This window comes from Rhinolophus hipposideros (genome assembly GCF_964194185.1).
Source record: "Rhinolophus hipposideros genome assembly, chromosome: 6".
In the NCBI taxonomy this organism is placed as follows: domain Eukaryota; kingdom Metazoa; phylum Chordata; class Mammalia; order Chiroptera; family Rhinolophidae; genus Rhinolophus; species Rhinolophus hipposideros.
Genome location: NC_138052.1, coordinates 89,616,138 through 89,642,313, shown reverse-complemented (window position 1 = coordinate 89,642,313; position 26,176 = coordinate 89,616,138). Strand labels below are relative to the sequence as shown.

Genomic DNA, 26,176 nt, shown 5'->3' with positions numbered 1-26,176 from the left:
CTATTATGATTTCTTAGGATACCAGTGGCTTGTTCTTTTCGCAGTATGTTTTTAGCTATAAAAAGCAACTGGTACATGGGGACATCCAGACTCAGCCATATGGGTCATTTTGTGACAGGAAGCAGAAAGATCTTAACATCTTTTAAACTGAAAGGCAAAAAGGTCACAAGTTTTTCTTCTTCTCCTTCTTCTCCTTCTCCTTCTCCTTCTCCTTCTCCCTTCTCTTACCGAGACACAACTTGACATTTTAGAGATATCTCAACCTCTTTTTAATCCTTGGCTTCTGAGCCTGAAAAACAGGCTTTAAATGGCTCACAGTATTCATACAAGAGCCCATAATTGAAATTTAAGAGCTAAGTAATAGTCTTTGTCAAACTAGGTTATTTCTAAGTTATAATATTCCTCTCGTTTACAAGCTAATGAAGCCGAGATTTGAAAAGCTCTTGTTCAAGGATGTGGAGTAATTATGAGGATGGAAATCAAACTTAAGCACCTTGATTTTTGCTGTGAGAGTTTCTGTCTAAATAGCATGCTTTTTGGCCAGCTGCTGCTTAGAAAAATTAGGTGAACAACTTGGGGGTAATAATAACTTCCTGAATCCCACAATGAGTGATGCCATTAGATAATTGCACTCTAGTAAAGTGATTCTAGAGTGCTTAGTTCAATTCAATAAGAATATGTGGAGACTTCTCTGGGCTTGATCGTACTAAGACTATATGTACAAATAAAGATTTGTACACTTATAGTCACAGTGGCATTATTTGTAATAGCCCCAAAGTAAAAACAAGTCCATCAACTGATGAATGGATAAATAAAGTATGCTGTATCCTTACAGTAGAATATTATACATCCTAAAAAGGAATGAACTCCTGAGACATGCTACAGCATGGATGAGGCTTGAAACATAATAATAAGTGAAAGAAGCCAGTCACAAAAGGCCACATGTGATATGATTCCATTTATATGAGATGTCCAGAATAGGCAAATCCATAGAGACAGAAAGCAGAAGCAGATGAGTGATTGTCAAGGGCTGGGGAGAAGGGGGAATGGGAAGTAACTTCTAGTGGATATGGGGTTCCTTTGGGGGATGATGAAAACATTCTAAAATTAAATAGCGATGATGGTTGCACAACACTGTGAATATACATAAGCCACTGAATTCTATATTTTAAAGGGTGAATTTTATGGCATGTCAATTGTATCTCAATAACACTGGTATTTCTTTTTAAAAAAAGAATTATTCAAAATGTTAAGACAGGGATGAGGAAGGTAGTCAGAGATAGGGCACAAAAGAGTCATAAAAACACAAGTCTACATCCAAGTACTTCATTCTTTAAAAGGAATAAACAAAATATACCAAAGAAACAACAAAGCACATGGCAAAACATATCATTTATTGTCATATTTTATTCCCAAAGCGGACTTAAGGTGGCCTGCTTATATTAAAAAAAAAAATGTAATGTAAAATAATTATCTGAATCAGTAGCAGAGCTTTTGGTTCTAACAGATTCTATACGGAAGCTGCAGACTTCATATGTGATATAGACAGCACATGATATAGTTCAGAGAAGAGCAAATGTATGTTGAATGAATTCGAGATTTTCAAAAGGAGGTAGCACCTACACTAAACAGGGATTAGGAAAGGACAAGGAAAGAAAGGGATTTTCTAAGAAGAGACGGAGCATGGGCAGGGCTTGTGCAGGACTCTGCCCTGCCTGCAAGAAAGACTGTGAGCAGCCATAAGGAAAGATGCTATGCGGGTTGGCTGTGATGGGTCGGCTCGTGTCTCAGGCCCGTTGCTCACAATGGGGCCACGTCTGCAGGCCTCACAGCCCCCGGCTCCTTCACTGATCCTCCCTGGAGAGTGAGCTCAGACCACTGCCCCTGAATCCTGGCCAAGGGGCGGTCCAGATGCATAAGGATCTTTATATTGCTGGAGCGCTGGGCTCTGTTCATGCTCACATTTTTCCACATGTAGAATGTTTTGTTCTCACCTCTTTAGAGGAGGTGAGACAGATTTTGGAACCTAGAAAATGAATCACAAAAAAGAAGTGAAATGACTTGCTCGGTGGTTTGCCAGTCCAAGAGTAAAACAACCATGAAGCAGGTCTCCAAAACTCCCTACCTACACACTTAAGTGTGTAGGAGAAGTGTGTGATGGAGAAGTTCCCATGGCTTGGCAGGGGGAGGACAACTGTCCAGTTGTCGCCAACTCTCTGTGTATTTCCCATACAGTTTAACTTCAGCAAAACAAGAAGGACGTCTCTTAAAGCACAATGAAAGTATTCAAGTGATACTCTTGTGCATTTTAAAGAAATAAAATGAAATCACAATACTCTTCTGACTGCGGTAAATAATGTTTTTCAAACAGCTTATGCAGTATAAGTGCTGGGTCTACTAAAATGAAAGGCACTGTCAATGTCTTACTCTGAGAAATGTAGGAGAAGAGCCTTTGAAACACATGGCTGAGGTTGGAATTGACCATGAAGTGTTCCTTAATAGTACCCATTGTGAAGCTTGTGAACTTCTTAAGCTAGGACTGATTGATGACTGCAAACACCATCATTTGTGTTTTCTTTTTGGAGCATCTGGGGTCTACAATACTGTCACAGGTAGCTTTGCTCTGCCCCAGGATAGGAAAAGCAGACTCTCTTTTACACTGTGACAGTGGCCTTCGGCCAATTGAGGAATGGCTCCGATGTGCTTGGAATGGAGTTTTCTGTGGTCAGCCAGAGGAATGGTGGCTGTGACTAAAGCCACCAAGACTACCCAGTACAGAAAGTGACAGGGCTGAAGTCGAAGACATCTGAATAGTATGGACCTGAAATTACAAACACAGGCCTGCCTGCACTGTTTTATACATAAAGGCGTAGTTTTTATTTCCAAATGTCTAATCTCTGGACAATAGCCTTTTTATAAAACTCTACCACCAAAGGAGGAACTCGGCTCAGTTCCAGTAGAGTCTCAGATCCATTCCCTGCTACTGAGCTGTTCTAATTGTAGACCAGAGAGTTCATCAAAGAGAACAGGAAGTCTGTTGTGGCCAAGGCAATTTGTAGTGGTCTGAAAGCATCCAATTCTCAGAAGAGAAATTATTTGTAACCATATTAACACCCTTTACAAATATGACTCTGTCTACGTTTCTTCTTGATTTTTGCTTCAGCAGAGACACATTAAAGAAATCAGAAATGAGTAGAGACGTGCCACAGTTCTTAAAGTTGAAACTTGCTGGAGGCCTTCTGCTTTGGCAGGCAAATGCTCCAGTATTACCACAAAATATAATCGAGATGAACAACATGTGATAGGTATTCATGATACATGTATTTCTTTTTCTGTATCTTGTGTATTCTGTGCAAGGTATTAGATATACAAAATTCCACGCATGTTGTAAAATAATGTGTTCCATTTATTACACGGTTACATGAGGGCGATCTAACCCCAGTTGTCTGATATAGTAAAGAATCAACATCATTTCATAACTAGAGGTCTTCAAGAATTACTCATAGCCATTGTACACATGCTGTATTTCTCTAACCCCAACTTGAATGAATTTCTAATCTCAAACATTGCATCTGAGCATTTTTGGGGCTCTATCTTTACTATATGACATCACCTTCAAGTAGGCATGTGATTATTATTACTGGAAACCGAACACACATCCCCAAAACTTACCATTAAGGAAATAAAAAAAAAGCTTCTAAAACCAGCCCAGTAGTCACTCTATTGTTTTAGACCACAGAGCAGTGATCTTAGTGGAACCATAGGTTCATGGTATAACTGAACAGGAAACTTACACTTGGGCCATGTTACTCTACTCTCCATCAGACTTAGAATTTAGAGCCTTTTTTTTTTCAAAAGGCAAAAAATCAATAGGACACTATAGTATATAAAGAAAAAGAGGAATCTTTTGCTTTTGTTGTATAAAATAATTATTATAAAATAGTGGATGAAATATAGAACATTTTTTGAATTAGAGAAAAAAATCCCTAATCTTGTCAGTCAATTATGATATGTAACGTTTCCTGGAAACCAATCAAGTGACACTGTGTATCTGTGAATTAGCTGTTTAAACAGGAAATAAGTTATCCCCAGATACGTAACTGAAATCCAGCAATAATCCCCAAAACTCAATTTAGGCATGGATTTTAATCTTCTAGTCCAAATTTTCAATGGAGTTTCTTTGCTGTTTATCTAACAGAGTGACTAGCATAAAAGAAGGAATAAAAAATGTAAAATCTAAGTAATGGCTCCGTGGGTCTGTTCTACATTGGGCTTGAATCGATGGCCACATCCTCTTAGCACTTCCAAACTCTGTTCACACAGCTGCACTCAAATCCTGGGGCAAATTTACTGACCAAGGGCACTCACTCTATAGTTGTGTTTTAGGATGAGCATTTATTTTTACCACATGATGTAACTTCAACATAAAGTTTTCTCGTTTTTTTATCCTGTTCGATTCCCATGACATTGTTTCTCTTTCACTAAGTGTCTGAACCCCATGCTCCTAAAGCACACATATATTCACTCACATACACACTCACTCACACACACTCACATGCCACACTCACTAACATACACATGCTCGTATATCACACACACATTCACACCACACAAATTTACACATGCAGTAAAATACAGGACACTCTCATGCATTATCGCACACTCACACATTACATACACACTCACATAGATGGACACACAGGCACACTCGTTCACTTCACCCAATTACACGTGTTCACACAAATATACACTCACACACCACATGCACATTCATATGTGCTTATACAGAACACACATGTACACACTCACACTCAACACATTCAACAAATAAGTATTTCAGCCCCTGACGAGGCACTCAGATTACAGTAGTGAACAAAAACAACCCAATGTCTTGCCCTCATGGAGCTTACATGAAGAAAAGGGGGGATTTGAAGAAAATGAAAGTCTAGGATGGGAAGCAAAGGAATGCTGCTGTCCTTGGTGGCAAAGCTTGTAGCAGCAGCCACAAACTAAGACGAAATCCCAGCCCCCTCTTCTTCCATCTTTCCCAACAATAAGAAGGGGGTTGGGACTCCCATCTGTTCTAATAATCAGTCTGGAAAAAATACCCTGTATCTAGAACAGTTCAAATGAACTTAATTTTGTGCTTTGGAAAGCCTGATGAATCATTTGTGGGTTTGGGGGACGTACAAAATAAAAGATGTTAACTGTTGGTACCACGTATGTGAACAGACTCATCCTGTCTGCGTCCCTGTGATCACCAAGGGGCACAGACTAAAGGAAGTGGGTGGCTGGGGATGGAAAGTCACTGTTTATGGCACCCTGTACTTCCCAGCTCAGTAGAGCTGAAGGTATATAAAGACAAACCAACATAGGAATTCTGTTTTAGATGTTCTGTTTTAAGAGATACTTGATACTTTTAGTATATGTACATTCATTTAATAGAAAGTTGATTGTTTAGCATTGAAGTTGAAAATATTTTGTTTATTTCAATAACAAAAGTAAGACACCAAAAAAATGACTTATTTTCTTCAAGGTGCAGATTCATTGAACACCCTTTCTTTCCTCCCATCCCTAAATATGGACACACACACACACACACACACACACACACACACACACAGAATTTCTAAAAGGGGCTAAATTTACCCTGTGACTATTCAAGAGATTATTTACAATAAGATTAAAATAATGCTGATTTTGTGAATTTTCTCCTTTATTTCAAATTTACGTCAGCATTAGCAACAACAAAAAAAGGATACCAGTAAAAATAAGCTAATCACAATATACAGGTTTCCAATTTTTTGTTTTCTACTGGAAAGGAAACAGTTTGAAATGATGAGCTTTACTGATAGAACAGTAATTGGATAATGCTAGTGGTCTGGATCTAAGGAAGGTCTGGATCTTCTCTCCTGGAGATTAAATTGATAAGAACCAAGGAAGTTTCTCTGTGTTCTCTTATCCTTTAATGCTGAGATCTGAAATACTCCCCTCTTGTGCTTTTGGTAGAGTGGTCTGCACAATGCTTTTAAGTCGGAGGGCCTAATTTCTTGTCATTGTTCCTCTCAGACCTCCACAGTTTCCTGGGATGTCCGTACATTATACTCAACAGTACCTGAAGACGCAGAGCACAAAGCAGAAAATTTACTGGTGAAGGAGGTAAATGGCAGGTTTCCGATTCTTTATGTTATAAAGTTTTGCTTTCCCAAGTAGTTCTCAATACAGTTTTAAGATTATTGTCTTCCTCGCCTTCTCAATAGACAATCTCAAATGCTATAATTAGTTGATGTCTCTGAACCTTCATGATCTGCAGATGCATTCCTTGTTCCTGTTAATGATTTTTGATTATGTGGTGATTAGTCAAGTTTTGGGTTTTTTGTTTGTGTGTGTGTTTTCACTTAACTTAAAATCCCCACTTTGAGAAATACTTGAGTATTCTTAATAGAAAGATTTAATTTGATTTTACTTATTCGGATTGAGTTGTACAAAAAGACTTACTGTGTGAGAATTTTGAATACTAGTTTTTATTTTAAGAGATATATTTCTTTCAAGTATTAACAGCAGAAATAGTTAATGGTAAAACCCCGTGGACAACTTTAAGGAACCGATAAAAATTTGTTGGCGTACTGTCTACTTGCATTTGATTGGTGTGGGAAAAGCCCGCAAAATGGTTTCTCCTAACCAGACTACAGAATGTTCTACAGTAGTGATTGGGCTGGCACGTATCAGCTATTTAGCAGAGCGTTTATTGAATGAATAAATGAGGCCAGTCCTTCCTTTACAGAAAATGCAATGATAAAATTTAGCCCAGCACAGGTCAAACTGAAAGTAGTAGTGTCTAAATTCAGTCTTTAATCCTGAGAAAGTAATGTCTCCCAGTTAGGGTTTCATTAAAGCTACATACAACAGCAAGACCCTTTCTCAGCTCTTAAACATATTTGTCTGAATATAAGATAAACTTATTTGGGTACATGTTAATGCTCATCTGATTAATTGTACGTATTTTATGTTGTACAACTCAATCCAGATCTTTTGTCATAAATGTACCTGTTTATTTCTTTTCCAACTCCATTATTTCATATTTATTTCCCAAAGTTCACATTAAGTTACAACACCTTCTCAGGAGATAGAAAAAAGAAAAAAGTGCAGATTTAGATAACATCAGGATATCTGAGTATACATTTTCACATTTACAGATAAAAATAAGTGTGATGTTAGTTCTATAATATTTTGTTTACAGTTGTCTTAGAGAAAGTTTTAATATCTAGTAGGGCATCACTGTTTAAAACAAAAAGGGAGAGAGCGGGCAAATCATTTTCTACTCAAGAAAATCATAATCATTGAGACCCGGTCTACAAAAGTTCTGCAATGCCTGTGAGTTGACTTAGGTAGGATTTGAACGGTTTATAATATTGAATTCCAAATAGGGAATATTTGTGTTCTTCACTAAAATATCACCCTTTTTTCATAAAGCTCTTTAACTTTGTTGTTAAATTTTTCATATAGTTTTGTTGCAAATGTGAGTGGACTTTTAAAAATCTGTGTTCTTTCCTTAGTGTTCATTGCTGCTATTTTTTTAAAGCTATTAATTTTCAAGTATGCATAGCTAGCTTACTAAACTCTCCTATCCTAATAGTTCTTATTTGATTTGTAAGAGTATAGTCACATCATCTGCAAACAATTAACATTTACTTCTTTTCTTATAATTATGTTGTTTCTTCAATTTTTGTCTTATTTATATCTACTATCTCTAAAACAATCTTGGATAATAATGCTAATATCGGGTATCCTGTCTTATTCTTGACTTGGTGTTTTATGACATTTTCTGGCATAAAAGAAATGTCAAAGGGTCTTTCTTAGTCTCTACAGTACTTATAAAGACTGGCTACCATATGTTATAAAATGTATATTCAGTCTATTGGTGATCATAGTTTTTCTGCTTGAATTTAGCACTAGAATAGAAATAATAGGTTGCTATCCTGTGGGATACTTCTGTTTCTGTTATAAAGTTTCAAGTTGTATTATTGAAATTTTCAAGTTGTATTATTAACTTCATAGTTGTTCAAGTTGTATTATTAACTTCATACTCTACTACATTAGAATTGCTAATATCTTATTTCAAATTTTTGTATTATATTCATGAGTGAAATTTGGCTGTAGTTTTCTTTTTCCCCTTTGGTATTAGAAAAATGTGAGTTGTAAAAATAAATTGAGACACTTTTCAATTTTTTTATTATTCTGGAATAAACAAATAAAGCAGTGAAATGAAATAGAAGATACAGAAACAGGTCCACACACATATGATTCCTTAATAAATGGCAAATATGGCACTTCAAATTCTCTGGGGAAAGATGGACAATTTAACAAATACCACTTGACTATCCATTTTGGATGAAAATAAAGTTAGGGCTCTAGTTCATATTACATCAACAATTAATTCTAGACAAATATTAAAAATTTAAATAATTCCAGACAAACATTTAAAATCTAATTTTAAAAGCAAAGATTGTAAAAATGTAAGAAAACATTTTTAAGTGGAAAGTGATGGAAAATGAACAGATTTAAGCAAATAAAAATTTTTAATTTTCATATGATGAATGTTACCATAAATAAAACCAAAATAAAATATTTAATCCTAGAAATTATTTGCAACTCATTATATCTTTTGACACAGACACACACATTATTTCTAATATTCTAATATTTCTAATATTTCTAATATTCCTAATATTCAAAATTCTACAAATTAGTAAGAAGAAGATAAATAACCCAAGAAAATATAGGCAAAAAATTTGAGCAAGCAGTTCAAAAGGAAGAAAAACAGTTGGCTAAGAGGCATACGAAGTTACCAACCCTCACTCGTAGTCATGGAAATACAAACTGAAACAAAATGGCGTATAATATTGGAAGGAAGAAAAATTTTAATATGAAAATCATTTAGTGATAGTGGAAATACAGGGAAATAAACATATCACACAATGTTTGTAATACCCTTTTGAGATGTAATTCAAATGTATCTTTTAAGTAGTACATATAAATATACAATATGTATATTATAAAAACAACCAATATGACATAAAAATATAATTATAAGCATGAGTATTGCTGTTCTGGATAATTTGTAATATCAATTGATACACGTGAGGTTTAATCAATTTTAGCATATCTATGTTTTATAATAATATATAACCAATAAAAATTACTTATATTTAAATGTATTAACTTGGATGCCCATGATATGTTGTTAAGAGAAAAAGATAAGTTGCAGAATATATACTATGACATTTGTGAAGATATAAAATGTACAAGTGTATATGTAAATAATGTTTATATAAGTCCAGAAAAAGTATTTAAAAAATGGACATCATAATCATAACACTGGTTGCCTCACAAGTTTGGGATTATACGGGAAACAAATTGATTTTCAGTTTCTATATTCTGTATTGCAATGTTACAAATGAATTTTTATAATTAAAAAATAGTTTGGAAAAAAATTAGTTAGACTGTATTTTAAAATGCTGCCAGAATTGGAAGCAAACAAATCTATGCCCTAAACTTGTCCCCAAACGTTAAAATGGAACTTTATTCTTCAAAGCACAAGGTGTCAGATTCTTTTATTATTGTTATTATTATTTTAGCTTGGCAATGAAAATATGTGGAGCAGTCAAAATCCCATATGAGTTTTGAGTTACGGTTCTACCTGTTGGACTTATCTGTCCGTCATAGAAGCCATTAGTTCATCTGATATGGTCAATTCTTAATCATTTGTCATATAACTGCTATGAATTTATAAATGTGTCCATGATTTGGGGGATTTTCCACTTCTTTCTGGGCATATAGGGCATTTGTATATTTCTGGGTTTTTAGCAATCTCCTTCAGGCTGTGGAATATGGCTCTTCTATGGCCCAGGGGTTCATAGAGCACTTAGCACCTGAGGCTTGGAGTCCTTGTATTTGGTTCCCAGCCTGCTTCAGCTCTTGCCTCTTAGCAGCTGCCTGGTTTATTTATCTTAGCAGTTACCATTTTATTGCCTGGTATGCCATCAAGGTAGAGCCAACCAGTTCAAATCCTAAATCCCAGGACAGTTTCTGAAACCCCACCCCCTATCTCTGGATCCAGCCAAGGTGTCAAGTTTAGCCACTACCCAGAGAAAGCACAGCATGAACAGCAGATCGCTGCAGCACTGGAGATTTCTAAGGATAGTCAGGGGTTCTCAGAGGCTTCCATGAGCTTCTGCAGCACAGCTTCAAATAACCACATTGATCCCTTTATTTCTGTGGTCTTCTGAGAATGTCACCTTCAGCTGAGAACAGGTTGATGACATTTCCCTTTGTCTTGCTTTGTCTCCTTGGGAGAAATTTCTCACTTTCACCTTTGTTCCCACTTTAATTCCCTTTCAGAACTCTTCCAAGGAGAAGTCAAGTACATGCTTTTTACCTTAGATTCCCATGTATCTGCCAAACTTCCGTGTTGCAAATCTCAGGACAGAGTGTTCAGCTTTGTAGCATGAATAAAACTTCTTATCCTGTGTTTCCCAATTGTGTGGGTCTAAAATAGGAAAAAAAAAACAAAAAAAAAAACAGGAGAAGGAGAAGAGGGAGGCTGGGAGGAAACTATTTTATGCCCTGCTAGTATTTCTGTATCATTAGCAGTGAAACTTCCTGTGAAAACGCCCATAGTTGTGCTTGGTTTTAAAGTTGGAGATAACAGAATTGGAAGAAGAGAAATGTCAGTTACAAATATCACATGATGGTAATGGAACGTGAATGTGGAAGCTTGGGGAGAGTAAATAAAATGAAATCCGTCACCAAAGAGCTGGGTTAAGACAGAGAAATGATGCCTTAGAATCATGCTAGCAAAGAAAGCTTGACCCCAATAGTTAATAGCAGCTAACCTTTATTGAGTTTACTTACTTTCAGCCAGATAGCTCCTCGGCCCTTTACTTGAAGTAATTACAAACATATGTTTTATCATCATCATTGTTGTGCTGGGCGGCCTGCGGTGTCTCTGCTCCCGCTCCACACATAAGAACGCAGGACATGGTGAGGCCAAAAAGAAACACCCACGGAGCCATAGATAGGGGAGTCATACCACTATATTCTCACTGGCGGCATCCGCCTCTCTGTAATCTGCTCTTGCTAGCTCAGCCACCATCTTCTTGCTAGCCCCCACTTTTCTGCTAGCGTAGCCACAGCAGTTATATTAGTGCCCAATGGCTCACTAGTTACAGCTGGCGGCCAACTAGCCACAGCTGATGGCCGTCCAATCACAGTTGATGGCCATTTACTACCTGAGCCAGCACCTTTCTATGTGAGGCTGAGAGCCTGGAAACTGCTCTCTGGGCCTCTGTCCCCACAATCATCATCATCACTTTTAATGATGAGGAAACCTTCATGGACAGACTAAGAAATATGTCCCGCATCAAATAGCTGAGAATAGACAGAGCCAGCATCCCAACCCATGACATCTAGCCCTGGCCTCTTCACCACCATGCTAACTGCCCAAGTGGTGTTTTTCTGTGGTTACCCTCTGGAAGGAGCACTCCTGTCAGTCTTCACCCTAGTAACCCCAGTACTATTCTATCTGGGTAACTGTGATGCAGGGTGTGGGGACAGAGCCCCAAAAAGCAGTTTCCAGGCTCTCGGCCACACATAGAAAGGTGCTGGCTCGGGTAGTAAATGGCCATCAGCTGTGATCAGATGGCCATCAGCTGTGGCTAGTTGGCCGTCAGCTGTAACCAGTGAGCCATTGGCCACTAATATAACAGCTGTGGCTACACTAGCAGAAAAAATGGGGGCTGGCAAGAGCGGATTGCAGAGAGGCGGATGCCGCTGGTGAGAATATAGTGATGTGACTTCCCTACCCATGGCTCCGTGGGTGTTCCTTTTTGGCCTCACCGTGTCCTGCGTTCTTACATGGGGAGAGGGAGCAGAGACCACGCCGGACGCCCCGCACAACAAATGGCGCAGCGAGCAGGGTCCCCTGCGTGACACAGGGTTAGTGGACCACACTTTGAGAATGAGAAACATTGGCTGGATATGTGAAGCCAAATTAAGCCAGCACTGAAATGAATTCATTGCCATTTGTAAGATTTTATAGAAACGTGTTTCCCTTACAGAGAGGTTGCTGCACTGCCCTGAGCAACCTTGTTGGTCCCCCCTGTGCTAAATTGCCCTGTGGCTTCCGATGGAGTGGCAAGGACAAATACCACGGTTGCTAGGCAGCTCACTGGTGCGAATTGAGTTTAAACACATCCAGCTCAATATTAATTTTCAATTATGTCTCACTTTGCTCTACTTGGACAACTCTCAGGTTCTTTTCTTCTTTTAATCTTGAATGACTTCATATTTTTAATGGGAGTTTAAATAAAATGAATGGTCTCTCCCTTTTCTGTTTTATCTGTTATTAATTCACATTCCTATCTATTAACTGTCAGGTTAAATCTTCCCCACAGAAGAATGTAGGCTTATTTCTCATCCACTAAAGCATTTCATGGTTCTATTCAGTGAACATCAAGACATAGTTGACCAACATGGTACGTATATGTATATTTTTGAGCTCTCTGTGATACAGGTATTACTACCTCATTATACAGCCTACAAAGCAGGCTCTGAATGATAAACTGACTTGTCCAAGTTCACACAGAGCCAGATTTAAGGCCCTGATTCTCTGACCCCATGCTCTATGCTCTTATCTACTCTGTCACCTCTGATTCTTTGAGAAATTTCTTTAAATCGTGTGCTTAATTAACCTGATATGATAAGGATATTTCCACTGTTCACAAAGGAATATGCCCTTCATTTTGACAAACATTTAAGCTTTCTGCCTCAGTATCTCCACCTTCAAATAGGAATATTAATAATCCCAATGCCATGTTTCTGAAAATAAATATAACAATAGCACAAAAACATTTGAAAAATAACAACCAGGGAGCAACCTCTTTATCTGATCCTTATAAGTGGCTTAAAATCAGTCTATAACCATAAAAAAATCAAACCCTTCTATGATCAAACAAGCGCCACTGGGGATTGGGGAAGCAATTAAAAGGATCTATAAATAGGATGCAAACTTCCTAAGCAAAACTCCTCTAGCAAAGTTTTCATTTTAAAAAGCACAAAAAGATAATACAAAGCCAGAAGCTCAGAACACCAATTAAAAGTGAGCTCTTGGTTTGGTCTTAACAAAGAAAATGAGAGTACAGAGAAGTAAGAATGGTACAACAGGGAGCAAGGGCCCAGGGACCACTTCAGCTGAATGGCTGAGTGAAATACGGCAAAGTACTAAGGTAGCAAGTTACTCTGCCAGCACAGCCCTCTTCAATGTCTGGAAATCAACCTGCTGCAGGAGTAGAATGATGATGACATGAGGAGGAAGTCATGAATCCAAGTCTCACTTTGGTCAAAACATAAAACACTCAGGGACATAAGAGTTATCGGAACATTGAAGAATAGAAGCTAATATCTGTATCTACATCTATGTCTATTTATGGATACACACACACACGCACACACAAAATTATGTACTGCCCTGATCTGGATAGTACCAGGTCACTGGGGCAAGCATAAGTTCAGATTTTAAGTGGGAGTTCTAGACTAAAAATAGTGGAATTCTCCAGGAAAAATAATAATAAAAACAGGAAAGCCTGATTAGGAAATGCAGATCAGATTCAAAGGCAGAATAAATGTTGAAATCTTTAGGCTTCCACTGAAAAATTCACTTAAAAAAACAGCAGAACAAATGATTGAGATCTGTGCAGACACCAAGTACACATAGGCACAGAATGTTCTACAGACAGCCAGTTCTGAAGGATGTGTATACATACACACACAAACTCTCTCTTTATCTCTCTCTCTCTCTCTCTCTCTCTCTCTCTCTCTCTCTCTCACCCAAGTCTCAAAGTCTTTAACTTGCTAATATTCATTGAGACTGTCTTACAAGGGAATATGGAATGAAATATTTCTCAATTTTATTTGACCATGGAGAAATTGTCAATTTCCTCCCAAGTATCTTGAGAGACATCTTTGAGAAGTGCTGAGGAAAATCTGATGGAAGGAGATCATCAAGAACAGGGGGCTCAGTGCAGCTCAAGTAAAACAGAATCAGGTTATTAGGTGACCCTTGACATGTATTTCATTAAGGCAAATGGTGATGAAGAAAAACGGCATGTTAAAGACCCCCAAAAGATCTGATAAATTATTTGTTGCTTTCCATGGTCAATCTCCATTCTTAGTTCTTATCATCAGTATCAAAAATGTCTACCTCTGTCTAGGGAGGACACCGCAATACTGGGGCACAATCCTAGATACAGCGCAGTGATGCCTATTCTATGGATTTATCCTCATGCACAAATTATAATTAAAAACTAGGTTAATTTCAAAGTTTAAAGTAAACAGTAATGATCATAAAGGTCAGAATCACACCTTTTCCAGCCCTTACATTTATTTTCTCAACTCCCTCCTTATCTAATTATCAGATTACTTTTTCTCTCATCCTAGAGATAAATGTGAATTCAGTGGCTTAAATAAGCTGCTCCTTTACATACACACAGAAACTGCTGCTCCCAATTCCGTTGGGTGGAGTTAATTACCTTATATTTATAAAGGGTTAAAGTCTTCAAACAGAAATTTCTTCTCCCACTGATTTATACGGTCACTGTGGATCACATTCAAAGTGTGTGTAGAGATAGAGAACCTTGTCTGCTGCGTGAAAGATTGGACTGGGTTTGTCATTCCACAACATTTATCACTTACTAAGCTGGTGATGCCAAGTGGATGTAACACAGTCCATGCTTTCAAGGAGCTCACCATCAGGCAGGAAGTAACAGACCTGTGATCAGATTTTTGCAGTACAATTTGACAAGTACGCCTGGAGTATTTACTGTAAAATAGAGAAACAAGTCAAGGTCACACGTTAAAAAAAATAATAATGATGAAAGGCAGACCAGAGAATGGACTGGTTGACTTGGGGGGATGAGGAATACTGAAAAGAAGTTGGACAGATAGAGACTACTTTAATAACCCATCTGGTTAGAGACCTATACTGACAAGTGGCATGTGATAGCAGTGACAGTAAAGAGCTCTTAAGCAGAGAGAACTGACAGGAATTGGTGACTGAAAAGAAAGTAAAGGAGAGTAGGTTGATGACTCCCACCTTTCTGGCTTGCGCTTTTAGCTAGGTAGTTGTGCCAGTGATTTAAATATGGCCCCCGAAAGAAACTGAAGACTGCGTGAGCAGGGAAGGATGAAGCAAAGATAACTAACTGGCCAACATGCAGAGAGATGTCCAAGAAGGAGATAAATACACAAGTCGCAACCCAGGAGGAAGGAGTGGGCAGTCGCTCTGGGTTTTAAAGTTGAGCCTTAGAGCCTGGAAGAGCTTGTCCAGAAATGCCATGATTGCTGGGCTGGAGCTGAGAAGCAGATCCCTGAGCTATTCTCCCACATAAAGAAGCTGGTAAAGAGGGCCCCGCACAGGAAGAGGAGATGGAGTGGACAGGGAGGTAGGAAGAAAACAAGGAGAAATTGATTTCTCAGAATCAAAGAAGAGTCAATAGCGAGAGTTTTTATACTATTTATGCCATTCTATACCAATGGGTATGAAATGCCAAAGAAGTGTCATGATCAGGGCCCACGGGATTTGGTAATTCCGAGCCATTGGTGGTTGCATATCTGAGCCGTTTCAGAAGCTGTGAGCACAGCCTGATTCAGCGGGTAAAACTCTGAATGTGTTATTTTGTCAAACAAGGTGTTAGTATTTTTGTCCCTTTACCTACAAGGCACTTTGAGAAGAAACCCAATAAAAATATTGCAGCTCTTCAGGCAGAATACCCTATGCATATCAAAGTTAAAAATAGTTCAATAGGCTGTTAAATTATATATCAAAATATTGCTTAACTTATTAAGAAGCAAAATTTTGTAAACATGAAAAACAATATGATCAAATGAGTATAATATTAAAAACGTAGTCTCTTCCTGGCCCTCTCTTCCTCTTCCATCATTTGAACCCAGACTAATGGCATTCAACTAATTCAAAAGAAACTTTTAAATATTCAAGGTTGAAGTTCCATCATGTTGAGAAGTCAAAGAGATATCGAACAACTTGAGTCCTAGACATAGCAAAGAAAATTAGGGGAAAGAAGGATTGACCATGATTTTAAATGTATTTCATGCTCCCCATTTTTGTTAATTGAAAGAAATATATATAACTAAAATGAGCTATATCTTGACTCAAGAAAACACGGGGGATTTCATTTCTTACTTTTACAATTAAAATAATTTTATGTGCTTTATGTTTAACTTTGGACTGCATATTTTGTACATTGATAAAGAAACCATGCTTTTACCAAAATGCCTTTGTAATTTACACGAAATTTTTTAATCTAATATGTGGAATAATGTGCACTCAAATTTACTCAGAAATAAGAGTAAGTTTTCAGTAAATGATTCAAGTTTTCATTTTTGCTTTTTTTTTGCATGTATAAATAAATTACATAAAAATGAATGCTATATTCTGATTTTGCATCACTGGGCAGCAAATGAATGATTCTAATGTACTCATTAACTTGAGACCAGAGCATGGTGAGCATGGTTTTTCTCATTGTAGAACTAATGTCTTTGATACGACATTAGGGTGACATGCTCAATTTAAATCACTAGAAGATACTGGGGAAAATGCAACTTTAAAAATCTCTCCAAAAATAGTTATACTCCTTTCTTAACAAAGTTAGTGAGAATAAAAAGATTTGGGGTTTTGTTTTAAAGAATGGAGCTCTTAATTCACTGATGAAAATCTTGCTGGAGACCGAGGGATTTTTCATTTTGTGTGTACTTTTTAAAAGTAAATTTAGAAGGAAAGCCATATTTATTTTGTGACTTCAAGAATTCAATGGATTCCGCATGTAAGTGAGATCATATAGTGGATGGGGGGAGGGCAGTTCATAGTGTGAGGGATATAAATGATGAACGTCTAAGTATTACCTTGTCTTGTACACCTGAAACTAATAAATTTAAAAAAAATTCATAATGAAAACAAAAGGATTTAAAAAAAAAAGCTTAGTGTTGGATCTTCTGTGAGCATGTCTCCAAAATGTACTTTCCCTCCATTTATGACATGCTTCCTAGTGAATTAATCTGTTGATTTATTAATTGACTATCAATTAATTGATCAGAGGGGTTGCTATAGACTGAATATTTGTGTCCACTCCAAATTCAGATGTTGAAACCCAATTCCCAGTGTGATTGATTTAGGAGGTGAGGTCTTTGGGAGGGTTGAGCCCTCATGAATGGAATTAGTGTCCTCATAAAAAAGAGCATAGAGAGTTCCCTGACCCCTCTGCCATGTGAGGCCACAGCGAGAAAATGGCCAAACATGAACCAGGAAGTGGGTTCTCACCAGACACTGAATTTGCCAGTGCCCTGATCTTGGACTTCTCAGCCTCCAAAAATTGTGAGAAATAAATTTCTGTTGTTTATAAGCTAAAAAAAAAACAAAAAAAATTCAATGGAAAAATGATATCAAAATCTGCCATTGTCCTATATTTGACCTAGTCTTATATATATTAATGATTTTATTTCTGTGATGGCCAGAACAAAATAGATCACCTAATTTTTTTTTCACACTAAATGGACAAAATAAAAAAATAATAACCATATAAAAGTTGATTAAGGTAAATTCAAATGCAGTCGCTTTTTAGAGGCATTATGGTAAAATGTATATAGAAAACATTGATGAAAACATTGAAGACAAAATGGTTTTGTGTTTCACATTAATGACCCTGAAGAAATTTATTTTCTTGTCACCAAAATCTCTAGAATAATAGTCTTATTTCTCAATATACAAGACTGTTCCAATTCTAAGTTAGCTTCCTCTTCACAATCAAAATCATTCTATAATGTTTGGTGATAAATGAATGAAAACACAGAACTACAAATCAGAGACTCTGGAGTGCAAGAATTTAAAGAGCTCATTTTAAGTTTGAACCTAAAATTTCAATTGAATTGCAACCAGATTTTATGCCTTACAGAAAAGGATGATTAGATCATAATGTTACCAAGGTTTTTAGCACCATCCATTATTCATGTCCTGACAAATTGCTTGTGAGATCTAGTTGGAAAATTAGAGTGTATGGTCCCAGGTCAGCCACAGGTGTGATTTATGAAAATCTAATTTCACACTTTGTTCAACCACTTCAGTACAAGTTCTGAAAAGACAAACCAAATATTTTGGTCCATTTTCAATTCAGAATCAACAAACGTAACAAATGATTCAAAGTAATAAAGTAGTTTGAAAATGATTTTCATTTGTGGTTGGCATTTGATATGACATTCTGTTTTACATTGTACAGACATATTTATATACTTAGTAACACTGTCTCGTATCACGTAATATTTTAAAAAGTCAGACTCAAAATCCATTCAGTAAGATTATACCATGACTTCTAAAACTGTCACATTTATATTTAATATCATTTATTTTGTTCAAACTCATTATTTTTAGTTCTGTCCCAAGAGTACAGTATGTTTTCAAAAATCTTTAACTATTCCACTTATTTTTACACTGCAGAAATTATTTTTTTTTAAAGGAATACATAATATAATCTAATTAAAGAAAAATATTTTCAGTGCCTTTTCTCTTTTTCTTTAAAATATTGACGTATTGAGTGACCACATGTTTGCAGGAATACTTTCATGTTCTATCTGTTGGCTAATAGCATGTCCTTTCACTTTGAAGTGTCTCAATATGAACAGTAAATTATCCAGCCACCCTTTCAATACATAATTTCCCTAAATTCAACTGATTTTATAATACTACATTTTCAACATTTTTATACAATAGCCATAATTACTTCTCAACTTTGTAAAGAATAATGTGAATGCGAAAATTGCTGCAATCATTTTACAAATACAGAATTAATCCCAGTGGTGACTCGGGGCCAAAATGAACACCTTTTGTGGTTGCATAAATCTTTCTGACAAGAAAGTAGTCATGTAATTAAATAAACCTGTATAGCTAGAAAGAATAATAATTTCCTCTAAAAAGCCATCTATTAACCTTCTTACCATTTTCTAGCTAGAATCTAATAATCAGCCCTTTTAAGAGATGGACAAATTACATTGCCAAACCCAAATTGCTATTTGAGGTATATAACATGATTTGAATTGATTTTGATGATTCTCTAAAGAGGAGTGGAAAAAATGAAATATTTTCTTTACAGTATTTTAGGCTGCTCTTTACAATTGCCCAAGCTTTTCTAAAATATTTAGATGTTTATAACTTTCAAAGTGTCATGTTGAGTAGTTTCTAAAGGAGAAATTAATATAGAAGATTCATCCATTTAGCTAATACATATTGAAATCCACTCTAAGTAAAACCCCAGGCTGGAGTTAATATACCTTCCTTGCTCTTTTAAAAGGCTGTGTCTACGTGAGTGAAAGGTGGACAGTGATCTCAGTTCCTCTAGTCCATTGTATGAAGCTAGGACCCTAACGCTTTCAGTTCACAGGCAAACAGAGAGACAAAGACCGAGCCACATTGTCACTCCAGTGGAATGATGGATTCCCCCCCATAGAGATTCTGATTCAGTGGATTCAGGTGGGACCCAGGAAACTGCATTTTAATTAGCAACCTCAAAAAAGTTATGAACACAATACAGTTTAGGAAACATCATCCTGATGAAATAAACACCTTCAACCATGTTGACTCTGCTCAGCTTTTTTATGTCTAAACATCTCATAGGCAAGTGTCTAAACATCTCCAATAATTTTATGTATGTGGATCTCAGATTTAGCTATTGAACATTGAGAATACTGGAATGGCCAATGTAAAGATTGAACAAGCAAACATAATAAATGAATAAAATGCCAGTTGAATCATTACTATTCGGAAAAATTAACTAGCTCAGCAATTTTTTGCTGGATATTTGCAGTCTTCGCCTTTGGAGTAGACTGTGGCAGCCCATTTTAAAGGAGATAAGGAGCTGGTATTTTGAAACTGGAATTGTGGGGTTGGGAGCAACAGGAAAATGGAGCCATTGCCTTATTGTAACAAGTAGAGTTGTAGCCTGTGACTTGGAGTTTGCAACGGGTCATTTTAGCTTAGTTTTGGGACAAAGAGGGGTTGTAGTCATAATTATAATAGTTCTTAATGATCTTCATAGAGTGACTGTGTGGGCAAGAACAAAGAATAGAGAATAATTTTCTACGCGCAACATTTCCAAGATTCCATAACTATGTAGGAGAAACGTTCATGTGTTTGTAAAATTCATTGGTTTTCTCAGGATCAGAGAAATCATAGACTTAGAAAGATTCTTACCGGTCATGTAATCCAACCCGAATCCTCATCTACCCACCACCAGATACATGAAATCTAGCAAATCAATTCAGGAAGAATTTGATTAAAACAGAACTCTTTGCTAATCAGAGCTGATATATCTTTCCAGAACTGTACTTTTATAAATCAGGAAAAACACCTTATTATCAACTACTGTGAATGTGACTTACAGATTGAGTCAAACTTGCTGGGGAAAAAGAAAAAAAACTGATCTTTTTAAAGCAAGGATTTGTTAAATACTCTATGCTAAGTGCTTTATATATAGGAATTGTTATTTGATCCTATTAAAGTCAGTGTTATTTAAACAGATAAAGAAATTTAGAAATATTAAGTTACTTACTTGAGATCACATAGGTATTACCCAAATTCCAAACCAGGTCTGTCTGACTCCAAGGCAGCAACAGAAACACCACACGAACATCTGGAATCATGGTCCAGATGTGTTCAAAAAAAGTCTGCAATCATCAAACGATTCATGTGTTAGCTGAATGGACTTTTAGAGTCAGACAAATTCCATTCAAAATCCTACATCTATCACACGTAGGATCTTGGGCAAAGATCAGAGCCTCTCTCTGCCTCTATGATCTATAAAATGGGAAGAATAAAATCTCATAGAGTGCTTATTAAGATTATCTGTAAAGCACCTAATGGTACAGTATCTGACGAATGCTTGCCACTCCAAAACAGAAAAAGAGGTTGTTCTTTACTAGATAGATTACACTACTATTAAAATGTACCACATTCATTTTTGGTTAGTGGAATTCAGAATCAGCGCATCTTAGATTCATTCAGTTAAGTCTGCCCTATTATGACTCATGTGTGTAATATGCATAAGTATACATGTTTCTCATGATTAAACATAGCTAGCATCCATAGCAAGAAAAGGCAATGAGTAAGCCACTGCATCCCAGTCCCATTAAAACCTCCATATCAGGAAGTGTAGAGACAAATACGGTGGGGCAGAGATTTCAAATCCATTCCAATATTCTGAATGTTCAATAGCTAAATCTGACGTCCACATAAATAAAAGGATTTGACCAAAAATCATGTTGGAAGTCAGTACTAGTTCCAGAAAATAATTCAACATAGATGGGACTTGAAGAAGAATGGAAAGACCATATGACTGAAGAAATACTCTGAAGCAGTTTTTCAACCGTGGCACAAAATTTCAAGTAGCCACAATAACCACGCATTCTGTTCTCTTCTATAACTCTTTGCTCAAATACAAATGTAATACCCTCCCTCCCCCAACCATTCTATCGAAATGACTCCTTTTCCCTAGCTCTATTCATTCCCCTTCCTCTACTTTATGTTTCGTGGTACTTATTATTTGTTAATATATTGCACAATTTACTTATTTTTGCGTTTATTGATCAGTTCTTCACAAAGGAGTAAGTTTCAAGAGGGCATGAATTTTTGTGTCTTGCTCACCAATGGATTCCCATCACTAGAACAACCCCAGATACACAGTAAGGACTCAGTAATGTTTGTTGAATGAATTAATGAATGAAAGATCTCCAAAACTAGGAGACTGGGTTAGTAAATTAGGATATGATATTTTATTCTACTTCTTTAAGGTGGTCATAAAATTTAGAAATCAAATGTGAAAATCTCTACAATACGCCATTAAGTGAATAAAAAAACAGTATTTAAATTCAAACATATACTTAGAGGGGACCTAGGTAAACTATGTGCCAGGAATAAAAAAAAAAACAGATCAAAAGGGAATGCAAAAAGGGAGTTAGCTTTATGCTTTTTGTTTTCTATTTTTAAAAAATATTTTGTGTCATGTGAGAACTACAGCAAGGTAGAGAAGAAGGAAAATACGTGAGAGAGGGAGAGAAAGAACTAAATCATGACTGCTCTGTCTCCATGGCTGGGATACCATGGCCTATATGCTCCTTGCCTGAAACCCTAGCTTCTTTATCTAAAATGAAGATGGAACGTTTTAGCCAAGGAGCATATCAGGGCTCAGTTTTCCTTTTATTTCCTGAAACATGTGAACTTCAGAATTGGCATGTTAAGAAATTGAACATTAGCTAAATATTCCGTTCTGTTCACATCCCCTCGATTCTAGTCATTACAGATCTCCTGAATTCCCTTTTATTGTTATTCACGTCCATTTTTCTCGTTGCTGTTTTGTTTTTAAACTCCGCTTTTCTCCTGTACTCTGTGCCACTGTCTTCCCACTCCTGTCTTTGTCCCAGTCTCGTGCATTGTTTACAGCCCTCAGTCCCCGGGTTGCGTGTGGGTGTTTCCCTGTACAAATAAAGCTGTGGTGCTAAGAAAGTTCAAGGCCAGAGAAATCCAGGCCAGCTGAGGACTCTTGACCCCCTTCCCCTGCCCTTTCCATGCCCCTTGAGCCAGGTGCCCACACCCCTTGTTCCCCATTAGCCTTTCTACACCATCCTCTGGCCATTCCCTCCCACTTTCTGTTTCTGCGAAGACAGTGCCAGGCTCTCTTTGCTGCAATGCTTCTGCACTTTGAATGACAACTGTCACAAAGAGATCTTGCCTGTCTCCTTCTTTGTCACAAAGACAATCACAGGTCTTTATTCCTCACACTGTAGTGAAGGTGTTGCTCCACATCCTTCCATTAATGCTAGAGGACAAAGTTTCCTTATAATCCTAATAGCTGTTTTATCCCCAGATTCATGTAATTTTAGAATCAAAAGGAATCTTAAAAGCCACCTAATGAAATCCCCATTATCAACCCACAGTCAATGCAGTGCTAAATGCATAGCAGGTGTTTGGGTAATATGTAGTTGTCCTCAGTAAATACTGTAAAATCATACATGATGTACCACTGTAAGATAAGTATCTTGTGCTGTTAACTTTGCTTGTAAAAAAAGGTTTTAGTCATCTTTTTATTCACAGATATTTATAAAACCAAGGAATAATGATGGAGAAGGCTGTTCTTAGAAGGCAGTGAGGCAAACTGGAAAACTGATTTCACATGGACAACAGGGTTGATATAAAGAGGAAAAGGATAAGTTACTGAGGCAAGAAACAGGAAGAAATGGACAAAAATTATGATGAAAGGATTAACCTGTAAATGATACCATATTTCACTCCTGCTACTAACTGTTAAATAAGGGAAAGGATTACCAAGGAAAGCTGACTAATGGTGGTACTGGAGGTTAGCAACATATTTAGTATGTCTCATGGGTGATTAAATTAGGCTTTCCTTGATGGAGTAACATAGAACAAATATGTAAAATGGTTCTGCCTCCAAGAGTCTGGGAAAGGTTAGAGTTTCTTTTACTGAAAAATGTGAAATGATCATAAATATTGAGCAAGCCCCTCACTTACCTTAAAATCACTAACACAGATACCTTCACACTACCCCAGAGATTATAAGAACTGTGTTTATAGTGCTTTTTGCCAGGATATATGATTTTTTTTTAATGTTGTTGTTTTGCAAATTTCTTTCAGGCTTGTAAATTTTATAGTTCCCAGTGGTATGTGGTAAACTACAAATATGAACAGTATTCTGGAGACATTCGTCAGTTACCCCGGTAAGAACCTATTATGTGTACTCCTTGGGTTTTCCCATATATAAAATATGTTTTCTGTTTAAGATGTGCCACTGTTTATGAGCACATGTGCATTAATCCAGTGTCAAGGAATATTTTACAAAATTTAAAAATAAGACTCGCGATAGGACATTTTGTTTGTATAAGTGACAGAATTGGGGGTGAGATGTAAATATACTTTCACTTAATTTTGGAACAAAGTTTTATAGTATCGTTATATCATTCTTTTGTGAACTGTCCTTTCAATAGCAGATGCAAAAGGATTAGAAAAGTACAGTTTGGATCAAAAAATTTTTCTGACAATATTCTGTATCTTGTGTTCAGCTTTGACACTGGTTTTATATATTTCCATGCTGTAATATCTAAAATCACAAATATAAACAACCTCCACAGAAGTGATATAGTCTAAGAAAAGCTAACAGGGAAAAATAAGCACCTAATTTTTTTTCTGAACTCTGGGGAAATAAAGCCATCAGGAGAAGGTGACTTTGTTCTGTACCTGCTCAAATGTCACCTCCACAGAGAAGCTCACCTGACTGACTGCCTGACCTAAAGTAGTCATTTATTCAGTATCTGTGTCCCCCACTAAAGCAAAAACTCCCAGAGGGCAGGGACTTTCCCTTGCAGAATCCCCAGCAGGCCTAAGAGAATGCCTAACATGTAGTGGTGTACAATAATTACTTATTAGATGAGTAAATGGAGTGAACGGCAAATTTTAAAATGTAATGTTCCTGGATAGGATTGGAGTTGCTCAAATTCAAGGAATTGTGATAGACTGGAATCTCTCAACACATTGGTTCATCAAACTAAAATGATGCAAATAATCCAGAATAGCACTTAAGACAATCAAAAGTTAAGTTTCAATTAATACTTTGCTCTAGAGGTGCACTGAGATGGTACACATTGCATCTAACTTTTTAATGGTCACGTGGTTCAGATTTATACCCCTCTTTCCAAGATTCCCCATCCATGCCTGCAGGAACATTTTTCTAGATTCAATTACTTGGATGTGCTGCTGTCACCTCCTGAATGTAGAATTTGAAGGAGGAAGTATGGAATGGCTCTGAGAATATGACATTTGAGCTCAAATCTGAAGGAACAGTAGCTCCCCACACTATGACCTCAGGAAAAGGTTCCCAGAGGGAACAGCATGGGCAAAGGCCTTGAAGTGGTAACCCACATGGTTACTTGAGCAGGATGACCATCAGGGAGGCTGGAACTGAAAGGGAGGAATGAGATGAAACCATGGAAACCTAGGCAGGAGAATTTGTGGGCTCTGGAAAGGAGTTTGGGTTTCTTCTCTTTGCAACAGAGAAGCCTTTGGAAATTTTAACAAGGAGTGTGACATGATCTGGTTTACCTCTTTAAAAGATTACTTGGTCTACTCTATGGAGAAAGGGATTGCAGTGGTGAGAATAGGGGAAAAAGAGAGAGAGGGAAGGAAGCATTTCTTTTAGAGTTGCATTACTGTGAAAATCTAATGTTCTGCCGAAAGAGCAAATCTTTTTTCAAAACAGTGAACCTTAACTTTTACCAACTCTCTGAACATTCCATTACATTCAAGTCACTCCTAATAGATCACCTCCTGTAACTTCATGTTGGGAGGGCCCCATTACTCCCTAGGCTTTCGTGAGTAATTACTACATTCAGAATGTCTGGGTATTAGTCACACACTTTTTGTAGGCGCAATTGAAAAGTAAAGCCTTTTTTTTAACATCAAGACTTCCTCTTTCTCAAAATAGTTCTGAGAAGTGGTTATAAGTTGGAAGCTGTGTCCAAGCAGCTGGAAGTCTGTATATGAAGTGAGAGAGTGTAAAAAGCAGCACTTATTAGGTTGGTGCAAAAGTAATTGCGGTTTTTGCAATTATTTTTAACCTTTTAAACCGCAATTAGCTGCCCTTTCACATAAATGCCTTCCGGCTCTCCTTAGGTCTATTGAAACCTTTAGTGGCTTTATCCCCAAATACTGTTTTTCGTTTCTTACATTCATGATGCCATGAAGAAAAAGAAAGAAAAGATTTAACATTCATGGTATTTTTCCCTCTATTAAAACATTAGAGGAAGCACCTCTAGTAAGAACAGGGTCTAAATATTGTCGAATTGGAGTTATCATAGAGCATAAGAAAAAAATATCTCATGAGAAGAAATACAAAAGTCACGGAAGTATTGTTGAGAATCTCCCTTACTTTAACTAAAGGAAGTGGAAGTTGATACCGAGAAAGGGAAGATTAAGACTGCCACAAAGTAAGAAACTTTAATGAACTGTATATATATTCAAAATGAAAATCAAAAGTTCTAGAATGTAATCCTC

The 26,176-nt window shown here is 36.9% G+C and overlaps 1 protein-coding gene across 14 annotated transcripts in view; it reads left to right on the top strand.

The window, feature by feature from the left end:
- The window catches only part of DOCK10 (dedicator of cytokinesis 10), a 237,338-nt gene that overhangs the window by 112,925 nt on the left and 98,237 nt on the right, over positions 1–26,176 (top strand). For all 14 annotated transcript variants that reach the window (XM_081050706.1, XM_081050700.1, XM_081050705.1 and 11 more), the window contains exons 3-4: positions 6,070–6,159; positions 23,765–23,847. In XM_081050706.1, the coding sequence (XP_080906832.1) occupies positions 6,070–6,159; positions 23,765–23,847 (173 nt within the window). The remainder of the gene's footprint in view (positions 1–6,069; positions 6,160–23,764; positions 23,848–26,176) is intronic.